A 17,646-nucleotide genomic window follows, 5' to 3' on the forward strand; every position below is an offset into this window, starting at 1 on the left:
TTGATGGTTCGATGCCAAGAAATTACTATCTTTGGGGTAGAAATTTGAAGCCCTGGTGGCGCAGTGGTTAAGAGCTCGGCTGCTAACCAAAAGGTCGGCTTCCAATCCACCAGTTGCTCTTTGGAAACCCTATGGTGCAGTTCTACTCTGTCCTATAGAGACGGAGTCGGAATCCAGAGGAGGGTAACGGTTTTTTTCTTTTCTGGGGGGTGCGGGTGGGTAGAAATGGACTGGTGGGGATGGAGATAAAACCATTATTTCTATTTACTTTATCGTTTCCATTTCAACCGTCACTTTGCCATCAGAATACACATCTAATACAGGCGACGTGGATTAAAAAAATAGGCGCTGTATATTCGAAATTATGAGGGGAACTTGACGATTTAAAGCCATCATTGCTTGTGCAGCATTGCTTTGTACCCTTTGATTACAGAAAATCTCCAACCAAATAAACCAAGGTGACCTCTGTATTTTAGCAGTTTCCTGTTTTTAGGCTTCATAGTGTGGAATGAAATTTGTATTGAAATATTGTTTACTTTTATTTCAAAAGGCCGTCTCTGATCTGCAAGGAGCCCTGGTTTCGCTGTAGCTAAGCGCTTGGCTACTGAAGGTCAGCGGTTGGAACCCAGCAGCCTCTCCACGGGAGAAAGATGTGGCAGTCTGTTTCCTTAAACATTACAGCCTTGGAAGCCCTATGGGGCAGTTTCACTCTGTCCTACAGGGTCCCTTTGAGTCCGAATCCACTTGATGGCAACAGTTTGTCTCTTATCCTCGAATTTAAAATTTCCTGACCCAAAATTAATCCTCCAATGGGTTTTTTCCTCCCCCTCTCTCACCCACAGTTGCTAATCCACTTTTCTTTCCTGTTCAAGACAAAAGAGTAGACAAAAACAAAACAATTAACTTGTGATGTTTTGAAAAAGACTTAGGTTCTTTAAATTTCCGGAGGTCTCAGGACTGTGGGTGGGAGAAGGGCCAAATCGTCTGGGCTGTTACCCTTTTTAATGTTAACTCAGGGGCCATTCAGGGGCCATTTGGTACTTCATCACCATAGAAACCTGTGTTCTTTAAGCAAAAGTTTTTTACGTCTTTGTGAATTCTTCATTCTTTGGAAGCAGGATCCTGGTGCGTGAGGGGAATGTTCCCCTAATTTGCAAATTGCTTATTAAATCACAGAACAAGCAACCATTGCGTTATTATTTTGAATTCATACATGATGGTGTTTTTTAACAATAGGATTTGGAAGCCACAGTCAACCCCACGGAGGGGGAAAGGGCAAAGGACAGGAAGAGAGAGCTGCAAAGCAGGGGTCGGGGGAGGCAGGGTCGGCCTGAGCTTGTGCCGGCGGCCGGACTACATTTCCCAGGCTCGGGCCCCGCCCCCGCCGCCCCGCGCCGCTTCGCTTGGCGCGCCCGCCGGCTTCCCAGAGGCCCCCTGCGGCTCGGGCATGCCCAGTGCGGGCGCAGCGGCCCCGGCCTGGGAGCGCCCTGGCGGGAGCGGCGGCCACGCGCGGAGGAGCCGAGGGGGCCCGTGGCGGCCGAGGGCCGGGCCGGGGCCGGAGCCGCGGTGGCCGCGGCGGAGCTGCCAGGTAGGCCCGGATCCTGCCGAGCCAGGCCTCGGGGCCGCCGCGGAGCCGGCCTGGGCGGCGGGGTCCATGTGGGCGTGTGAGGGCAGGCAGGGCCCGAGCGGGGGGTTATGAGGTTCCGCGCAGGGGCTGCGGGAGAGGTCATCGGGCGGGAAGGGGCCGCGAGAAGCGGGGAGGCAGGGCACCTGGACTCTGCTCCAGGTGCGACGCTGCTGTCTTCGGCTCTCCGTGTGACCGAAGGTGAGCCTGGGCGGCCCCGGCACCTGGTGCACATCTGTGTTGGGGGAGGGAGACTTGAGTTTCCAGCCGAAGGTGCCTGGGAGCCACGGGGGAAGGACGGGACAGTACTGGGGGAACACGGGGCCGAGCCGACCTGTAGGTTCACCTTTTCTGCACCTGGTGTGGGAAATGAGTCTGCTTCCTGCCTTCTGGGATTGGCTTTAGTGATTTAGAAACTAAAGTGCACAGCCGTGCCTCAGTAGAGGCTTAATGAGGTCTTGTGACTGTTTGATTTTAATGACCAGGTGTGTTTCATCGTGAAAGAGAGGTTGGTTGTCCTTTCGATACTCGGGTTAAAGAACAATCCTTATTGAGAGTTTGAAGAAAAAGAAGTCAGAACTGAGAGCTAGGGCACCATGGGTCTGAAGTTTTCTGTAGCTCCCTTTCACATACTGTGACCTTGGGCAAGCCGTTTAACTTCTGGGACTCAGTGCACCTTTCTGTAAAATTAGTGAACCGGGTACATCTTCGTTCCTCCCAGTCTAATCCTGTAGTTCCACCTGTAGCGTTCATTTTGTGTGTGGTCTCAAAATTGTGGCAAGTTACTTTTCTGTGTGCCCCTGTCTTTTGTCAAGCCAGATAGTTCACCAGATAATCCAGTAGAAAGGATGCTAGGATCTCAGTATAAATCGAAGTGGTCAGTAGGAACCCTGACATTTGGTACCTTGCCGAAACCAGGTGTTAACTGGCCCAAGTTTCAGATGACACAGCTGTTCTTTGGACTGGAATAGACATAACTTCAGGCTCCCTGTCAGTGTCCTGTGGGAAATCCAGAGTAAGTAGTTGGTTTCCTTAAACTCAAACTGGTTCATTTTTTAGTGTGTTTATATAGCATTTTAAGTTTTTGTTTGCATGTTTTTGCACGTCATACTCAGAAAACCTATTATGAGCTTTTAACACCTTAATTTATAAATGAGAGGCGATTGAGAGATGAATCCCATAAAGTCGTTCCAAACTAGTACCTTGTATGTCTTATCTTGATCGAGCATTGGCTACCTGCCTGGCTCTGAGTTACCCTTACCACAACCCTGGCAACAGCGTCTGTATGGCTGCACTCGCATGATTGAGACTGGAGGTTTTGTTTTAAACTATCTTAAAAGGGAAGGGTGGAAATATTAACAAATGCTTCTTGCCCTAGAAACTTCTTTACCTGAAGTGAATGCATCTGTGTAGGATTTGACCTAAGCAGTGGTCATACAGTGTTGTGCCAGTGGTCTTACTGCCATATTCCCTGCTCTTCTAGTTCTGAGTGGCATTAGTCCAGTTGGGTCAATGAGATGTAGTTTGGTGGCTAAAGGTCTGGAGTGTAGATCAGTTTGCATGATCATACCTTGATGTTTGAGGCTTATAAACTTCCTGTGAAATTCTGACTTATTATATCACGATTTTTTACCTTAAATTGAGAACACCCTTGCTTGGTTTGTAGGAATTGAGAACTTTAGAATCTCAAGTTCTTAAAACGTTTCTGAAGATGGATTTTCCATTCACCTTAAAAATAAGTAAGAGCATTAGGCTTTTAAGAGTGCATGTACACATGAACTCTCAAGTTCTTAATTTTTGAAAATAGATTTCTCATTCACCTAAGAAATAAAATTGGACAACATCAGTGTTTTAAAGAATATTTGCACACATGAAGTCTTTTTTGGTCTAGTTTAAAAACCACTGTTCCTTGCATACTTATTAAAATTATATGTATATATTTGAAATTAGAAAACATAGGACGACGTATTTGGAGGTGCATTGTCTTAGGCAGTTTCATGTAGTGCCTTAAACTTTTCTTTGTGCTGGAGGGCCCTGTGTGTGACGAAAGTGCATATTTAGTAAGTTTTGTAGGAACTTTTATCTTGCTCTTTTATTTTCCTTCAAGTGTTTGAGGGTATAAACAGGGTTTCCGACTGGTTTGAAATGGTTTAGTAATTGCCAGCATAAACAAGGGCAGCATATGTGTTGCATAGCAACCAAATCTATGCTATTGCCTGTTGAATTTTGACCCCAGTAGGAAACAGCCAGCTGTGCCCACTCAAAGATGGCAACCATCGCTCTACTTTGGATGTGTCGCTCTCTACAGTCTTGCCAATAATCCAGTCTCCCACGTGGATCCTGAAAATTGCAGCTGTTTGATGTGGAAGATTGGATTATTGGCAGGACTGTGGGGAACAACACATTCAAAGCAGCGGCAGTGGGCGCCATCTTTGAGCGGGACACTACTGTGCTGCTTGTTTCCTACTGGGGTCAAAATCCCACCAGCGATAGATTTAATTGCTGTGTGTTGTGGATTGAGTTGTGTCCCCCAAAAGTGTGTGTCAACTTGGCTAGGCCATGATTTCCAGTATTGTGTGATTGTCCACCACTTTGTATTCTGATGTAATTTTCCTTTGTGTTGTAAATCCTACCTTTATGATCTTAATGAGCCAGGATTAGAGGCAGTTATGTTAATGAGGCGGGACTCAGTCTACAAGATTAGGTTGTATCTTGAGTCATTCTCTTTTGAGATATAAAAGAGAGAAGCAAGCAGAGAGGCAGACCTCTTAGCACCAAGAAAGTAGTGCTGGGAGCAGAGCACGTCCTTTGGACCCCAGGTTCCTGCACTGAGAAGCTCCTAGACCAGGGAAAGATTGATGACAAGGACCTTCCCCCAGAGTCGACAGAGGGAGAGAGAAAGCCTTCCCCTGGAGCTGGCATTGTGAATTCAGACTTCCAGCTTCCTAAACTGAGAGAGAATAAATCTCTCTTTGTTAAAGCCATTCACTGGTGGTATTTCTGTTATAGCAGCACTAGATGACTAAGACACTACGCAGTGAGTATGCTGCCTTTTTTGTCTCAATAGCTGAATCATTCTGAGCCAGTTCAAAGCCCTGGGTGTAAATCAAGCATAAATATTGCTTAAGAGGAGATTGAAATGTAATTATGACCCATCTCTAAATCCTCAAAAGTACCGGGAGTTTACACGAGGGGTAGTTAAGGAAATCAAAGCTTAGAGAAGAAACAGCTGGTGCAAGAACACATTTTCACCATGTAAAAGTGAAATCGTGGTGTGTGATTAAAAACCTGAGATTTCAGTTTTCAACAACTACAGGTGTGGCCTTGCTCAGTTGACTCTGCTAGTGTCTACTGAAGTGAGAGAATCTATAACACTCCTATCAGAGCTAGAAGTATGTGGAAAATGTCATCACGCAGAAAAGTACATAAAGTAACTTAAAGTAAACATTTTTACCGCAATGCGTTCATCTGTTTCCAGGCCCTCCATGATGAGAGATTTTGAAGCACTTCCCTCTCTTCTGTGTAGTTGATCGTTGGGGTGGTGAAGAGATGGCTGACAGTGTCAAAACCTTTCTCCAGGACCTGGCCAGGGTGAGTACATCTTGTTTCTAGGACATCATCTCTTGACCTTTTTGCTGAAGGAACTGATTAGGAGATCCTTCAGGCATTTGTGTGTGAGTGCGCGTGCTTTAGGTGAAAGTACAGTGCAAATTAGTTGTTTCTCATTCAGAAATTCATACACAAATTACTTTGTGACAGTGGTTTCAATTCCTGCAATGTGTCAGCATTCTCCTGCTTTCCCTTTCCACCCCAGGTACCCCGTGTTCATTCGTCCAGTTTTCCTGTCCTTCCTGCCTTCTTGTCTTTGCTTTTGGGCAGGTGTTGCCCATTTGTCCTCATATAAATTCCTCTTGTGTGTTGTTGTTTGTTTTATAGGACTGTCTAATTTTTGGCTGAAAGGTGGACTTCAGGCGTGGCTTCAGTTCTGAGTTAGCAGGGTGTCTGGGGTCCACAGTCTCAGGGGTTCCTCCAGTCTCTGCCAGACCAGTAAGTCTGGCCTTTTGTGTGTGTGTGTAAGAATTTGAATTTTGCTCTATATTTTTCTTCCACTTTGTCCAGGACCCTCTATTGTGATCCTAGCCAGAGCAGTCGGTGGTGGTGGCTGGGACCATCTAGTTATTCCAGGCCCAGGCTGGTAGATGCTGTGGTTCATGTGGTCCATTAGTCCTTTGGACTAGTATTTTCCTCACGTCTTTGGTTTTCTTCATTCTCGTTTGCTCCAGATAGGATTTTACGAATAGATGTATCTTAGACAGCTGCTCACAAGCTTTTAAGACCCCAAATGCTACTCACCGAAGTAGGATGCAGAACATTTTCTTTATGAACTATGTTATGCCAATTGACGTATGTGTCCCCGGAGACCATGGTCCCCAGCCCTCAGCCCCAGTAACGTGGTCCCTCAAGGTGTTTGGATGTGTCTGGGAAGCTTCTGTGACTTTACCTTGGTCAAGGGGTGCCGACTTCCTTCACCAAAGTTAACAGTTGTCTACTATCTAGTCAGTGATTTCCTCTCACCACCCCTTCCCTCTCTCATAACCATCAAAGTTTTTTCTTTTTTTTTTTCCTGTGTGTAAACCTTTTCTTGGCTTTTGGCAACAGTGGTCTCATACAGTATTTGTCCTTTAGTGACTGGCTGATTTCACTCAGCATCATGCCTTCCAGATTTATCCATGTTGTGAGATGTTCAGGGATTCATCATTGTTCTTTATGGTTGCATAGTATTCCCTTGTGTGTATAATACAGTAGTTTGTTTACCCTTTCATCTGTGGATGGGCACTTAGGTTGTTTCCTTTAGGCATTTTTGAAGTCATCCGATTTGTTGGATCCTTCACATACAAGCTTTTATTCGAATTATTCTGTGTCTTGCAGAATCTTGGGACACCTGTCTAGTGAGTGTCACTCTAGTATTGAAATCCTGGTTAGCGAGCTCTAGAGCCTTTTTCCCCCATTCTGCAAGGTGCAGACGATGAGGATGCCTTAGCAGAATGCCCCATAAAGAACTATCTAGGGCCTGGTCAGCAAGGGTTTAAAACATTGTTATTTTTGCGTAAAAGAGGGGAAAATGAAGGCATTCCTTAGAAAGGTTAAAGACACTTTATGCAATATGATCTACTTTCAGTGTCCTTACCTCCTTGACTGCCGTTCTTGTGCTATAAAATTTTAGCCTTGCATCGGTTCTACAATATGCCTTTACGTTTGTCAGCCTTACTAAACTATATCCAAAGGCAGAGATCATGTCATCATAGCCCTCAGATATTTGAATTTAACTCTTAAATTTTTGAGTTAGCTGTGTAAGAAAATTCATTTTTGGAAAGTTTAGAAGCTAAAAGAAAAATGAAGACTAAAAATGACAGACAAAAGGTTAGGCACGCACTGTGGCAGTGCATCCCCCAGCAGATAGTCCATAAACCGGCCCATTTCTCTGCACTGTGGCTGTTAGCCCAAATTCGTTTTGACTCATAGCAATAGGTGAGAATGCCATCCTTTAATCCAGCTTGCCCACCATCTCCTGAATGCCTTTTTCTGTTTCTTCATGAGATTACCCACTCCAGTTTGGACATAAATCTGTTACAGTACTTACTTAATAACTACAGTGTAAGTTTTTTGGGTTTTACTTGTGTACTTTTTCTGTTAAGTTGTAAATTTCTTGAGTATTTCAACATGACCAGTGTCTGGCTCAGAAGATAGTATATGGGGTGGGTGGATGAATGAATGAATGAATGAATACAGTTCTTTGGGATGAGTGACAGGGAATTCTGGTGTTTCTAGCACCAATAGAAATCTTCCTACTATTGGAGCTCTTTGAGTATGGTTGGCAAGTGCCCGTCACTGTCTTTATCATCTCAACAACACTCTTCAAGGACACTCTCCGCCAGCTACACTACCGTGTGGCTTCTGTCTTAATGTGAGCGACCCTTATCATAGGGCTTTTATGTGTCTTTCCCTATCCTCGCTCCAGCCTTAGTCCTTTCCAGAGTGTTTTATTTATCCTTGTATATCTGTGGAGTTTAGGATACAGAGCATACAGTAGGCATTTAGTTAATACTGAAAGAGTAAAGGGAAGGACAAGCTGGCTTTATATTATTGATAAATGTTGGGGGATTGGAAAATCACTGTTTTGCAACCAGGTTATTCAAGATTGGTTCAGGTAAGAACTGGTAGGGGATGGTAAGTGGAGGAGGGACAGTTTGGTGAGTGGGATAGTTGCGTGGTCTCAGAAGGGTCTCCCCACAGGTGGCTTATTAGTTATGAGGGGAAGAGTTAAAACCATGCAGTGGAGAAGCTGGATGCAAAATTAAAATCACCACGGGCAGGCACATATCTCGTGCCCCTGGACATGATACCTTGAAGAACACAGCATCGCTTCTGTGGTCATCCTGTCAAAAAACGCCTAACCTGGTCTAATCGTGAAGAAACAAGCCTAAAGTGAGGAATTCTATAACATAATTGACCTGTATTACACCAAAGGAAAGACTAAAATAGTTGCTGATTAAAGAAGTCTAAAGAGACACACAGCTTAATGCAATACGTGATTCTGCACCGATAGACTAAGGGCTTCTAGATGCCAGAGAACATTGTTGGGACAGGTGGGGAAATTGGAATACGGACAGTTGTTCAGTACGGTCCAGTCGATGTTGATTCATAGCGTCCCCATGAGACAAAGTAGAACTGCCCCATAGGTTTTTCTTGGCTGTAATCTTCATGGAAGCAGATTGCCAGGTGTTTCTCCCGTGGACCCACTAGGTGGGTTTAAACTGCCAACCTTTGGGTTAGCAGCTGAGTGCTTAACCACTGTACCATCAGGGTCATATATATGAGTCCTGTAGATTAAAGTGTTTGTTATAATATTGTATTTTGTGGATTGGTGACTGTACTGTGGTTATGGACAAGAATATCTTTGTTGCTGGGAAGTACATACTGAAGAATTAAGGTAAAGGGATGATGTCAGCACCTACTCATGCTTCAGAAACAGTGTGTGTATGTTAGATACACACACACATACATGGATCTGTATGGGAATGATAAGGTGGCAAAATACTAAACTGGTGAATCTGAATAAAGGGTATTTGGGATTCTCCATTCTTGTAATTCTTCTGTAAGTAGGAAGTTGTTTCAAAATAAAAAAATTAGCAAAACAAAACAGCCAAGGTCTCTTGTGCCTTGCAACAAAATAAGTACAATGATTTCTACGCTTCTTTAACTTTACTGTAGGTAACTTTGGAAATTCTTCTCTGATCCCTAATCTTAATCTCCTTCTCTCTAGGGAATCAAGGACTCCATCTGGGGTATCTGTACCATCTCAAAGCTGGATGCTCGAATACAACAGAAGAGGGAGGAACAACGTCGAAGAAGGGCAAGCAGTGTCCTGGCACAGAGGAGAGCCCAGAGTATAGAGCGGAAGCAAGAGAGGTAAGGAGGATAGTCTGATGTCAGGAGATATCCAAGGAAGGGGTACTTTAGGAAGTGACCAATTCTTAGTATGGAATTAAGACTTTTGGAGTATCAAAAAAAAAAAAAAAATCTGTTGCCATTAAGTCCATTCTGACTCATAGCAACCATATAGGACAGAGTAGAACTGGCCCATAGGGTTTCCAAGGCTGTAATCTTTACGGAAGCAGACTGCCACATCTTTCTCCTATGGCACGGCTAGTGGGTTTGAACCACTGACCTTTCAGTTAGCAGCTGAGTACTTTAACCACTGTACCACCAGGGCTCCTTTTTGGAGTATTCAAACCCAAACCAAAGCAAACCCGTTGCTGTTGAGTTGATTCCAACTCATAGCGACCCTGTAGGACTGTCCCATAGGATTTCCAAGGAGTAGCTGGTGGACTCCAACTGCTGACCTTTTGGTTAGCAGCCATAGCTCTTAATCACTGGGGCATCAGGGCTCCTTTTTGAAATATCAGTACCCCATTCTTTGGTTTTTATACTTCCAGAAAAAGTGTCATAGGTGAATTTTTTTTTTTTCACATTGAATTAAATTTAGGCTCTAGCAATAATCTTTGCTCAAAATGTCGTATTTTTTTTTAATTAATTTTTATTAAGCTTCAAGTGAACATTTACCATTCCAATCAGTCTGTCACGTGTAAGTTTACATACATCTTACTCCCTTCTCCCACTTGCTCTCCCCCTATTGAGCCAGCCCTTTCAGTCTCTCGTTTCGTGCCAATTTTGCCGTCTTCCCTCTTTCTCTATCTTCCCATCCCCCCTCCAGTCAAGAGTTACCAACACACTCTCCAGTGTCCACCTGATATAATTAGCTCACTCTTCATCAGCATCTCTCTCCCCCCCGCTGACCAGTCCTTTTCATGCCTGATGAGTTGTCTTCTGGGATTAAAATGTCGTATTTTTAACAAAAATCAGAATAGGGAATCGAGAACCACAAATTTGGATTGATGAGTACCTATATGGGTTTATTTATTGAAAGAAGAACCTCAGACTTTCTTTTTTAATCTTGTCCAGCCCCAGATTTCAGAAAATAATTTTTTAAGAAAAGCTAGTTCCCCAGAAATATCTCTTATCCACTTCTCATTGACTGATACTAGGAGAACATTGGGACGACATTAGGTGCTGGAAAGTAAGTCATATGGTACTGAAGCTAATAGTGGTGACAGTTGTCTAACGTGGCGACACACTGAACGTAATATCACTGAATCATACACGTAAAAATGGCCAAAATAGCAAATGTTTTACTATATTTCACCACAATAGAATTAAAAAAAAAAGAAGTATAAAATGGAGAGCTACTGAATAACAGTAAGGAAATAACCTATATGCCTTTTAAGCTAAGTGCGTGTGGTCTTTTCCAGTGAGCCACGTATCGTTAGTAGAATTTTCCAGTGTTGCGCTTGGAATGGAGGAGTATTTTGGGTAAGTTCTTTTCCTCAAATTCTAGGTGTCTTGTGGTTGTCTTTGGTCCTATACGCATCTGTGTTTTGTTGCTATGTGATAAAAGTTTTTAGTTTTTCCTCGAAACACGGACAAGTAGCTTTCACATGCTGACAGATACTTAAGAATATCACTCAGAGTTCTCTGCACTTGCAGTGATTTTAATCCCATTCAAGAAAGAACACTTGTATGTGAATGCATACCAGGGGTGGTCCTGAATAGACACGTACAGTTTTTTAAAAAATGTGACTTGTTCCCAGGTTTTAGGGCTATTGCAGGTGACAGTTTCTCTTGATGTTGTCTGGGTATTTTGACAAGGAACAACCTTGGACATCAGAGGGGGAGGACTGATGTGGCTGGACAGGAGCAAGGTTCTTCCTACACCTGGTCTAAGCGATCTACCAGAATTAATTACCTTTGAAACCCATACCAGAAAAAGTTAATTAACTGAGAATCAGTGCAGGCTTAGGTGAAATCTGGGTGCTTTGAAGAACAGATGGTTAAGTATTTTCTTTGACTCAGATATTAGTTCAGACTTAAAACATCCCTGCGTACTTAGTAAAAAAAAAAAACCCAGAAACTTAGTAGATGCCTGTATTTTGGCTGGAATATTTGAAATGTTACTCTTGTATGCCCCACAAAGTGTCACTATTTTATAGGTAGTATTAAGTTCTTTTATATTAAGTTTGTACCTCTGAGCGGGAGTATTGCAAAGTAGAAATGGATCTGATTTTGGTGCAGATAGTAACGGTTGAAAGAGTGGCAGGCCCCCTGTTTATATAAGGTACCCCACCTGGAAAATAATTACACTAAAACTTGGATCTCTTGTTTTAAAGGTGGTTTTGATTTTTACCTTATTTTTTCCTTTAGTTGAGTCTCCTCTTGTTTTACCGAGTGTTTATTCCTGGGCTTCAGTCAGTAACAGCACAAATTATTGGTAAGTAATACCCTTGCTGTTTACTAGGGATGAAGGTGGGAGATGTTTCCAGGCTCCCTCAATTTATTAGACACTTCCTATGCGAACACCTCAAACCTCTTGTTTTTAACTGAAAGCTCTTAACCCTTTAAAATGGGTACTGTTATTATATCCACTTTATGCATGAGGAAATGGAAGTTAGTTACCAAGGTTAAAATAAACCATTGGTATGTGGCAGAACTGGTATTTAAACACAGGTGGCTTCCTATAAATGGTATGCTCTTAGTCTGTGACATCAGAGTCACTGTCACATAGACAGGTTTATTTCAAAGTAAGCAGAATGTATCTATAGTTGCTCCAAATTGGAGTTGTGTCCTGGCACAACGGTTAAACATTTGGCTGCTAACCAAAAGATTGGCGGTTCGAACCCACCAGCAGCTACATGGAAGAAAGACCTGACAATGTGCTCCTGTAAAGGTTACAGCCTAGAAAAGTGTATGGGGCAGTTCTACTCTGTCACATGTGGTCACTATGAGTTGAAAACTGTTGAAAATCAACTCTACGGTACCCAGCAACAACTCAGAAAAAAACCCATTGCTGTCAAGTTGATTCCAACTCATAGTGACCCTGTAGGACAGAGTAGAACTGCCCCATAGGGTTTCCAAAGCTGGAATCTTTTTTCACGGAAGCAGACTGCCACATCTTTCTCCAGTGTGACTGGTAAGCTCAAACCACTGACCTTTCGGTTAGCTGCCGAGCACTTATCCAGTGCACCACTGAGACTCCATGCAACAACAAAGACAACTAGGAGTAAGACTGTATCAATTAGGAATAGTGAAGCTTTAGCAAGAAACAGAAATATGTGTGGTGAAAAAGAATAGTCACAAAATAGGTGTTCCATATTGGGTCTTCTGGTGGCGCAGTGGTTGAGAACTTGTCTGCTAACCAAAATGTCAGTGGTTCGAATCCACCAGTCGCTCCTTGGAAACCCTATGGGGGAGTTCTGCTTTGTCCTGTAGGGACAATGTGAGTTGGAATTGACTCAACAGCACTTGATTTGGTTTTTTTTTTTTTTTTTTGGTTGGTGTTCCATTTCTATTGTTGAACTAATAAATCTTTTTCCCTCAGGTGATCCATCATTGCACGGAGATGTTTGGTCGTGGCTGGAATTCTTCCTCACATCAATTTTCAGTGCTCTTTGGGTGCTCCCCCTGTTTGTGCTTAGCAAAGTTGTCAATGCCATTTGGTTCCAAGTAGGTCTGGGGCAGAATGGAGTTTGGGTCCTACAGCAGGGTGGGTTGACAGCAGGTTTCAGCTGGTGAAGGCAGTGGCCATGTAGGGGGCTTATTCCTCAACCTTAACCTTTTTTGGCCAAGCAGCCAGTGGGTGATCTTTGTACTCTTGTAGAATGGAATGATTGTCCCAGGTCATTAGAGCACCTCATTGTCAGATGTCTGGGTGCTTTTTCACTTGGCAGTTCTAGTGGCAGACCAGTGGCCTTACCTTAGGGGATGTTTATCAGGGTCATTTAACTCAAGTTGTTTTGTTGATCTGCTTTATCTGTTACAGGATATAGCTGATCTGGCATTTGAAGTGTCAGGGAGGAAGCCTCACCCATTCCCTAGTGTCAGCAAAATAATTGCTGATATGCTCTTCAACCTTCTGCTGCAGGCTCTTTTCCTTCTCCAGGTGAGACCAGCCTTTTGGGCACATGGGCAGGTAATAGAGTTTCATTAGAGGGCGTTCTCCCCAAGGGCAGGGTTAGCATTTATGCCAGCGGGTACGTGACAGTTACATGACAAGTTATTTGACTGCAGTAAATTTAAAACCACACAGCGAAAAACAAGAGAACTGACTCTTGATCAAGGAGCACAGATACCCAGACACATGGTGCGAATGGGGAGGTATGTGAAGTCATAGCATAGACAGCACATCGTTCTGGAGCATCAGTTTGACTTGGTAAAAGTTTAAAACTGTCTTTCCACAGAACAAATACATTAAAGAATATAAAAATCTTAGTTGTAAGAAATGTGAACTTACCTGCTCCTCCCTACCACTCTGGACATTGTTCATTCTGCTCTTCAGCAGCTTGAGAAGCAGCTGTGAGGCTTTGCTGGCAGATAGCGATGGATCAGAGAGGCAGGTGACTAGTGTTAGGTCTTTGAGGCTTTGGAATTAAGATCTTCATCTTTGTTCTTTCAGGGAATGTTTGTGAGTCTCTTTCCCATCCATCTTGTTGGTCAGCTGGTTAGTCTCCTGCATATGTCCCTTCTCTATTCTCTGTACTGCTTTGAATATCGCTGGTTCAATAAAGGTAGGTTCATCTTTCTAACAAATAAACTCAGACCTTGGAGGCCTTGTTTTGAAATGCTGCTACTAAGCAGACTTGTTAAACTCTTTAGTCCTTAAACCTTTGGCAAACCACCTTTGGAAGGAAATAACCCCATTGCCAAAAGGAAGCTTCCATTCTGCCTAAATGGTTTAATCGTGTTTATTTTATTTGCTGTCTTGCTTTGTTCAAAACTAATCCTGACAAAAGATGCTGCTGTTGTAGCTCATAATTCATTTAGCTTGCCACCTGTGAAATTGTGACTGTTATAAAAAGGTTGAATAAAAGCTTTATATCAGATTTACACAAGTATAATTTACATATTTGCTGTTTTCTAAATGGCAGATCTGTACCTAAAACTCAGCCTTCAAGTAGTTTGTCTCCCCTAGTCATTTGACTAAAATGGCATATGCAATCTAATTGTATTGCTTCCGTTGTTGTAGGAATTGAAATGCACCAGCGGTTGTCAAACATAGAAAGGAATTGGCCTTACTACTTTGGATTTGGTTTGCCCTTGGCTTTCCTCACAGCCATGCAGTCCTCATACATTATCAGGTAATTTGGCTAGAGGGATTTGAAGGGGGCTAGTAAAAATTTGGGGCCCTGGTGTTGCAGTGGTTAAACATTTGGCCACTACCATAAGGTTGGCAGTTTGAATCCACCAGCTACGCCTTGGAAACTCTATGGGGCAGTTCTACTCTGTCCTGTAGGGCCGCTATGAGGTCAAAATTAACTCGACAGCAATGGGTAGTCAAAGTCGGAGCCTTGGTGGCACACTGGTTAAAGAGCTGGGCTGCTAACCAAAAGGTCAGCAGTTCGAATCTACCAGCCACTCCTTGGAAACCCCAAGGGGCAGTTCTAGTCTGTCTTTTAGGGTTATTATGAGTCAGAATCGACTCAAGAGCAATGGGTTTGGATTTTTTCATCAAAATAAGAAGGCTTGATGTCACAGTGCTTAAGAGCTCAGCTGCTAACCAAATGATCAGCAGTTTTAATCCACCAGCCGCTCCTTGGAAACCTTAGGGGGCAGTTCTGTCCTGTGGAGTCACCATGAGTCAGAATCGACTCGACAGCAGTGGGTTTGGTCAAAATAAAGACCCACGTTCCGGCACTTTCTTGTTTGCTGCTATGCTAGGCATCTGCCGCCTTCTTTGATCATGAGGACACCTATAGGATTTTCTCACAGACATTTGCCAGTTGGCATTAAAATCCAGTCTGCATGATTCTGTACCCATATTCTTTCTTTTTATTGTCTCCTGGAGCTATGTTAAATAAAGCCAGTGCTTAAAAACAGCTTTTTTCTTTTTGAAATGTATGATTGTCACATTAAGTTTTCACCAAGCTGTGATGTTTGCACCAGAGGCAAAGGAGTTAGGAGTTCTAATATCTTCTTCAAAGTCATGGCTGTGATGAATAATTAGGTGACTGATTATTTCTGCTTTTTACAGTGGCTGCCTCTTCTCCATCCTCTTTCCTTTATTCATTATCAGCGCCAATGAAGCAAAGACCCCTGGCAAAGCATAGTAGGTATTAACCAGTGATGAACGAAGGTTTTACTGTGTAACGGATTGGGGTTGTAATGCCACAGTTGTGTGAACGAGACTTTTTTTTTTTTTAATAGCTTACTTCATTGCAGAAAAACTTCTACAGTTTAAAGGCAGAAAAAACACTTCTGGGATATAGTCCAAGCTTTTCCTCATGCATATATGTACATGTCTTCCAAAAATTGATCTTATTTCACATACTCTACGGCACACTGAATATAAGAAACACTTGTAGACACCAGTAGTGAAGTTCATTTTTGTTAAGAATGGTCAAGTTTTTAGAAAAGTTATGGGCCATATGATCTAGCCATGTGAGTTTATTGATAATGATGGTGAAAGGTAGTATTTTAAAATGAATTCAGCAATACCAGTGACACTCCAAAAGTTTAATCATTTCAGAGAAAAGCTCAGTCATGTGTGTTTAGTAGGGATGTTTGATGAATTTTGGTTATGTCAATGAGGGTACGTGTATTAGAAATCTCAGGTCTGTTTTGGATTTTTACATGCTCTTGCTAGTCAGTAATGCTCTGTGTGTATCTTAGTGGGCATAATTGACTTTCTCTGGGAACCAAACCACATAGCATATGTTATCTTCCGACATTGCTTGAACTTTGTACTGTGAATCAGCCATAGAACAGTACTTCATCAGAATTAGTCTTCTGAGGTACAGCGTCCTCTGAAGAGCCCCAGTGCTTCCAAGCTAGTGATTGCTTTGCATTTGCAGCAGCGATAGGACCCAGTGCGTTCTTCAGTTGCTCCCTGTTCAGGCCATGTCTCTGAAGATCTGCACTTCCTTGATCAAATGTCAGTTCTCTTGTTTTTCACTGCGTGGTTTTAAGTTTATTGTAGTCAAATGACTTTGCATATAACTAAGAAACAATTTTTTTATTAAAGGGAGAGTTAATAAGTTGGATCTCTTGCCTTTTAGCCTTTTTCAGTTGCGCCTCTTCTCCTTGGTGGTCTTCTTGAGCAACAGACTCTTTCACAAGACGGTTTACCTGCAGTCTGCTCTGAGTAGCTCAACGTCTGCCGAGAAGTTCCCTTCACCACACCCGTCTCCTGCCAAACTGAAGGCTGCTGCAGGCCACTGACTTTACCTGCCATCCACAGGGGACGGGTGGGATTGGAGGGAGGATGTGGCAGCTCTTTTCCCTGTTACCTTCCCTACCCGGGGGAGGCAGGACCCACTCTGCCAAGGGCCCTCTGCATAAACCCTTCTCTCTGGGGAATTGGAATCTTGTCTCTGGTGCACTTAGGCAGAATCTTCCTGACACCAGTACATGGATTTTTAACACCGTGAGTCTGAAAGGACCACATGTCTTTCTGTAGCTGTTTTCTAGCATTTGCCAGACCTTGTGCCTGGACTGATTTGAATACTTTCTCTCCCTGTGCCATTTACCCTCCCACCTCCCCTTCCTGCCTTCCACCCTTGGATGAATGGATTTTGTAAATCTAGCTGTTGTATTTCGTGGATTTGTTATTTTTGTTGTTTTTCTGTGAAGCACATACATTGGATGTGGTAGGTGAAGGAGTACCTCAGTTGCTCCTGGCCACTCCCTTTATAGCCATCACTGTCTTGTTTTTTGTAACTCAGGTTAGGTTTTGGTCTCTCTTGTTCCACTGCAAAAAATGAATCTGAAGAGATGCAACAGGAGGAAAGACCTCACAGCCATAACTGTTGGGTTTTGAGGAATGATTTTCTTCCCCTTGAAGGGGAAAGGCTTTCTTCGCTGGTACATAAAGTACCCCAGCTACGGGAGTTACCAATTCTGGACAAGTGCCACTGCAACACGGAAAGCTCAGAGAACCTGAACTTTAACTCTGCTGGCCATGGTGGGTCTGTGTGGTATGTCAAAGGAATATTGGGTGCTGCAAATAGGAACTGAAGGGGTAAATCTATTAAACCCATTGAACCTGTGATTTGTTGGCTTTTTTCCTGTCATTTTAAGAGACTTAGTACGGGGGTGTGGGCAAGAGGTGACAAAACAACTGTACAGTTTTCAAATACCACAATTAAATGTCAGCTGGTTTCCCACAAAGGGTATAATAGTTGAATTTACAAATCATGACCTGGAGAAATGTGTTCATGGAACATAAGACTTTACCGTGGATAATTTGGGCATAATTTTTGGGGATTTGCCCTGAAGAATACTCCCTGAGGAAGTCTGCAGAAATAGTCATATATATTGTATGGAAGAGTTTGGGATTGTTAATATCTGTTTCAAAGTCTGCATGTATATCTCTACTGTATATTCAGGAAGGGAGAGAGAGAACCTTTAGATTT

General features: G+C 43.1%; 1 protein-coding gene across 2 annotated transcripts; it reads left to right on the forward strand.

Moving 5' to 3' along the window:
* The first annotated feature begins 1,476 nt into the window (after positions 1-1,476).
* EI24 (EI24 autophagy associated transmembrane protein) lies at positions 1,477-17,280 on the forward strand. 2 transcript variants are annotated; one of them, XM_049857341.1, is made up of 12 exons: positions 1,477-1,588; positions 2,543-2,639; positions 5,103-5,215; positions 8,949-9,094; positions 10,495-10,555; positions 11,444-11,510; positions 12,618-12,742; positions 13,059-13,178; positions 13,692-13,803; positions 14,262-14,373; positions 15,267-15,341; positions 16,291-17,280. In XM_049857341.1, exons 3-12 carry the CDS (start codon positions 5,174-5,176, stop codon positions 16,451-16,453), a joined length of 1,023 nt encoding a protein of 340 aa, XP_049713298.1. In that variant the 5' UTR covers positions 1,477-1,588; positions 2,543-2,639; positions 5,103-5,173; the 3' UTR covers positions 16,454-17,280. The 2 variants fall into 2 exon arrangements, with proteins under 2 accessions (XP_049713298.1, XP_049713297.1); XM_049857340.1 differs by lacking the exon at positions 2,543-2,639.
* The last annotated feature ends 366 nt before the right edge of the window (positions 17,281-17,646 follow it).

This window comes from Elephas maximus, chromosome 17 (assembly GCF_024166365.1).
Source record: "Elephas maximus indicus isolate mEleMax1 chromosome 17, mEleMax1 primary haplotype, whole genome shotgun sequence".
NCBI classification, from domain to species: Eukaryota; Metazoa; Chordata; class Mammalia; order Proboscidea; family Elephantidae; genus Elephas; species Elephas maximus.

What these genes read in the sequence shown, in the direction of transcription:
- EI24 (XM_049857341.1), top strand. Translation starts at nt 5,174, where the DNA reads ATGGCTGACAGTGTCAAAACCTTTCTCCAGGACCTGGCCAGG. An exon ending in ATAGAGCGGAAGCAAGAGAG is followed by an intron (nt 9,095 to 10,494) that starts GTAAGGAGGATA and finishes GGTCTTTTCCAG; the next exon opens with TGAGCCACGTATCGTTAGTA. An exon ending in TCAATGCCATTTGGTTCCAA is followed by an intron (nt 12,743 to 13,058) that starts GTAGGTCTGGGG and finishes TATCTGTTACAG; the next exon opens with GATATAGCTGATCTGGCATT.